A 4,478-nucleotide genomic window follows, 5' to 3' on the forward strand; every position below is an offset into this window, starting at 1 on the left:
AATGAGCTCCAATCCAGCATCCATGACCAATCACATATTGTGATAAAAAAATAAAAATTATTCAGCAGGACTCTGTGGGAGCATTGCTAAGGGTGTTTAAATTGCACAGAACTCTGGGTAATGTAGGAATAAACACAGTGGGCTGCGTGGAATAAAACAGCATGTCATCTATAAAACTAAACACAGTGATGTAACATTTATGTGGACTGATCACCTGAACACTTTACCTTCACCTTCAAACTAACAGTGAGTTTCAAAAAATGTACACGGAAGTCATATGAAGTTCAATACATTTACCTGAGCTGTGAGATATAAGGCAGACACTGTAGGAAACTCCTCACTTCACTCTCTTCATCTGAGCAGCCTGTCAGCTCCACTGGTTTCTTCTCTGGTTGGAGTTTCAGCACTTCCAGGAGCAGGGAGGTCTTTCTCTCTGAGAGGTTTATGGACCAGACTGCAGGAGCTGACTGGAAAACTGACTGTAATGATGGAAGGACCCTCAAGCCTGTTTTAGTCTCATAGTCCTTGAGGTGGGAGTACAGATCCAGCAGGAAACCACAACGATATTCCTTATAATAATCATCACCACCAACATCATCATCATCCATGTATTCTACATTAAAAGGGAATGATTGATATCTGCACACTGATGATAACAGCTCCAGTATCTTCTCTCCTGTCTGTTGTTCTCTCTCTGCTGCTGCACAGAATAGATTCCCAAAGAACTTGACTCCACCTGAACCTCTAAACAGCTGAGAGAAACTGGAACGAGAATTGAACATTTTGTCATGATCTGATGTCAAGAGCAGAAATAGAGCCATGCATTACTGATATGTAGTGTATCTGCTAAAAGCCTAAAAAGTGAGAGTGGAGAGTGGATTAGCGCTGACCCCGAATAGTTGAAGATTCGATGCTTCGATGGGCAGAGCCTGATTCGACTGTCAATTTCACAGTTGAAGCTTCGCAGCAAATCATGCCATTTTGGCAATATGGGGGTGCTCAACGTCTGATTTTACATAGAACTACCAGTTTTCTCCCAATAAGTGAATATAAACCCTATTACAATATGCATTTCAATGCTCAATGCTGTAAATAAACATCTAAAAATAATTAAATGAATTAATCCAAAATTGTAACCCTAACCCTGGGTCATCAGAGCGCATGTGTAGGCATAGCGTGTATTTAGTGGCAGTAGAGGAACACTTGTGGAAACGAAGGAGCCCCAGCTTCACTGGTGTTGTGCTGAGTTGTTGGTCACCGTGCACAAAAATACAGATGATACGACAATCAGTCGACAATATGCAGGACTTAAGATTCTGATTCGTCTGTGTAAATCCTGAGTCGGGGACAGTCCTACAGTGGATACATGGATATATGTGGGTTTTAGAAGACTTGTATTAAATAAATTAATCACAAAATTTTGAATGAAGCAGGAAAGTCAGGCTACTAAGGTGTATCCTCTCCTCTGTATTAAAGATTGTATGTTATACTGGAATACCACTCCTGAACCAACAGGGTGGCTGAAAGGAAAACTTTACCCAAAACATTTATTAATCAATCAGCTCCAAAGCTGAAATACTGGACCACAAGTTTTAACATCCATCATTCTGTAAAACTCTATGAAACTTCATACAATACTAGTGTCACATAATTAGGATTTCTAGTGGTTTACTGACCACATCCTGATAACGTGGTTTCTTTTCAATATTGATAATAAACCACCTGATCAAAATCCTCTCATTCGCTCCTCTTAATCATTCATCGTTCAAACATCATGCTTAGTTACAGCTCTTTTCTTGGCTATATTAGAGTCAGGGGAGCCAATAAATGAGCTCCAATCCAGCATCCATGACCAATCACATATTGTGATAAAAAAATAAAAATTATTCAGCAGGACTCTGTGGGAGCATTGCTAAGGGTGTTTAAATTGCACAGAACTCTGGGTAATGTAGGAATAAACACAGTGGGCTGCGTGGAATAAAACAGCATGTCATCTATAAAACTAAACACAGTGATGTAACATTTATGTGGACTGATCACCTGAACACTTTACCTTCACCTTCAAACTAACAGTGAGTTTCAAAAAATGTACACGGAAGTCATATGAAGTTCAATACATTTACCTGAGCTGTGAGATATAAGGCAGACACTGTAGGAAACTCCTCACTTTACTCTCTTCATCTGAGCAGCCTGTCAGCTCCACTGGTTTCTTCTCTGGTTGGAGTTTCAGCACTTCCAGGAGCAGGGAGGTCTTTCTCTCTGAGAGGTTTATGGACCAGACTGCAGGAGCTGACTGGAAAACTGACTGTAATGATGGAAGGACCCTCAAGCCTGTTTTAGTCTCATAGTCCTTCAGGTGGGAGCACAGATCCAGCAGGAAACCACAACGATATTTCCTGAAATAATCATCATCCATGTATCTGTCATTAAGAGGGAATGTTTGATATTTGCACACTGATGATAACAGCTCCAGTATCTTCTCTCCTGTCTGCTGTTCTCTCTCTGCTGCTGCACAGAATAGATTCCCAAAGAACTTGACTTCACTTGAGTCTCTAAACCAGGGTTGTAATCTGGAACGAGAATTGAACATTTTGTTATAATCCGATGTCAAGAGCAGAAAAAGAGCCATGCATTACTGATATGGAGTTTATCTGCTAAAAGCCTACAAATACCTGCTGATGAGCAGAATACAGTAAAATCAATCAACCTAAAACTCAAGTAGCATTGATTTTAACAGGAATATACAGTATGTGGATTTTAGAAGACTCTTATTAAATACAAATCTTCACAAAATCTTGAAGGAAGCAGGAAAGTCGTGCTACAAAGTGTTATGGCAGAAAATTGTGTCTTCTTACACTTAATCTTTTATGTATGATCTTTTATTATTATTATTACTATTATTGTTATGTCTTATAGATATATATTTGTTGTTTTTTATCCTTAACCTTTCCTTCTTATATACTAATTATGTTAGTCCATCCACATTTACTAGCGTTTACTTTAAGAAATGTGGTTCATTAATATCAGTGTGTTCGTCGTAGCTCCACTAAAGTCAATGTTAGTCATCACTAACACATTGATGTACTTAGAAGAGAAAAATATTTTAATGCAGGAAACTACTGCTTCATCCCTGAGATTTGCTAAATCACAGCAAAAAGCTGTAAAACAGTAAAAAACAACATCAGTGGTCCTGAAGAAGAACTGAACTCCTCATCATCAACACAATGGTGATGGTCTCTGTTGCTGACATTGCTGGAGCTTGTTGGATCACATCATTATAGCTGAGTCTCTGTTTCCTTTTTACTGAGTCCATAGATGACTGATGAAAACAGCCTCAAAGGAACAAACTTGGTGCTTGATGGAGGAAACATGTATCAGCTCATGGGAGATGAGCAGGATTCTGTGGGAGCGTTGGGGGGTTTGATCTGCACAGAACTCTGGGTAATGTAGGAATAAACACACTGGGCTGCGTGGAATAAAACTGCATGTCATCTATAAAACTAAACACAGTATAACGTTTATGTGGACTGATCACCTGAACACTTTACCTTCACCTTCAAACTAACAGTGAGTTTCCAGAAATGTCCACTGAAGTCATGTGAAGTACAATTCATTTACCTGAGCTGTGAGATATAAGGCAGACACTGTAGGAAACTCCTCACTTCACTCTCTTCATCTGAGCAGCCTGTCAGCTCCACAGGTTTCTTCTCTGGTTGGAGTTTCAGCACTTCCAGGAGGATGGAGGTCTGTCTCTCTGAGAGGTTTATGGACCAGACTGCAGGAGCTGACTGGAAAAGTGCTCTCAGTTTTGGAATGACACTTGAACACCCTTTACTCTTGACGTGTTGGTAAAAATCAAGAAGGATGTTATGTAAGTCATTGTTCACAGAAAACAATGAGAGGAGTATCTTCACTACTCTGTCAAAGCTCTCTCCTTTGTAAAGCGCTGCTCTCAGGTATAAATCCAGTAACAGCTCCTTTTCTTTCCTCTCCAGTGTCCCCTGGCTTTGCTGCTGGTCCTGTAATCCTCGACCTCTGTAGGTCCTCCTGAAGCTCATGGATCAAACAGTGCATGTACTTTAAAACTGTATTTAATTAAAATGTAAGCATACATACTTACATACATACAGCATATGCTCCTTTAATAAATTATCAGGTGTAGCTCAATAACTGTAAAAAAAAAAAAGCACCTCTAGTCAGAGTGCAAGCAGTAGTTTAAATTTAATGAAAAAAAGTTAACGACATTACAACAGATGACACAGTCTGTACAGTAAGGACGACATCCTACTACACTAGCCTAACCACTGTAGCCATTTGTTTAGCCATTGCAAATGTCTAATAGAACCTAGCTCGCCAGAATACACAATGGCAGCTGTCTCAAATTAAAATAAGGGTAATGCAAAGTACTTCCATACACACCTCTGGTATCTAGAAAAACAAGTACCGACATGTTTTCAGAATTTTGTTCTGAAAACCTT

At 39.5% G+C, this 4,478-nt stretch overlaps 1 protein-coding gene across 1 annotated transcript; it reads right to left on the reverse strand.

The window, feature by feature from the left end:
• Positions 1-33: 33 nt before the first annotated feature.
• Positions 34-4,134, reverse strand: LOC123966917. Its single transcript, XM_046042999.1, has 3 exons — positions 3,619-4,134; positions 2,124-2,570; positions 34-762 (listed from the first exon to the last, which is right to left on the reverse strand). The coding sequence occupies exons 1-3, from the start codon at positions 4,056-4,058 to the stop codon at positions 294-296; spliced, it is 1,356 nt and encodes a 451-aa protein (XP_045898955.1). The 5' UTR covers positions 4,059-4,134; the 3' UTR covers positions 34-293.
• Positions 4,135-4,478: the final 344 nt, after the last annotated feature.

This window comes from Micropterus dolomieu, unplaced genomic scaffold (genome assembly GCF_021292245.1).
Source record: "Micropterus dolomieu isolate WLL.071019.BEF.003 ecotype Adirondacks unplaced genomic scaffold, ASM2129224v1 contig_14549, whole genome shotgun sequence".
Lineage (NCBI taxonomy): Eukaryota > Metazoa > Chordata > Actinopteri > Centrarchiformes > Centrarchidae > Micropterus > Micropterus dolomieu.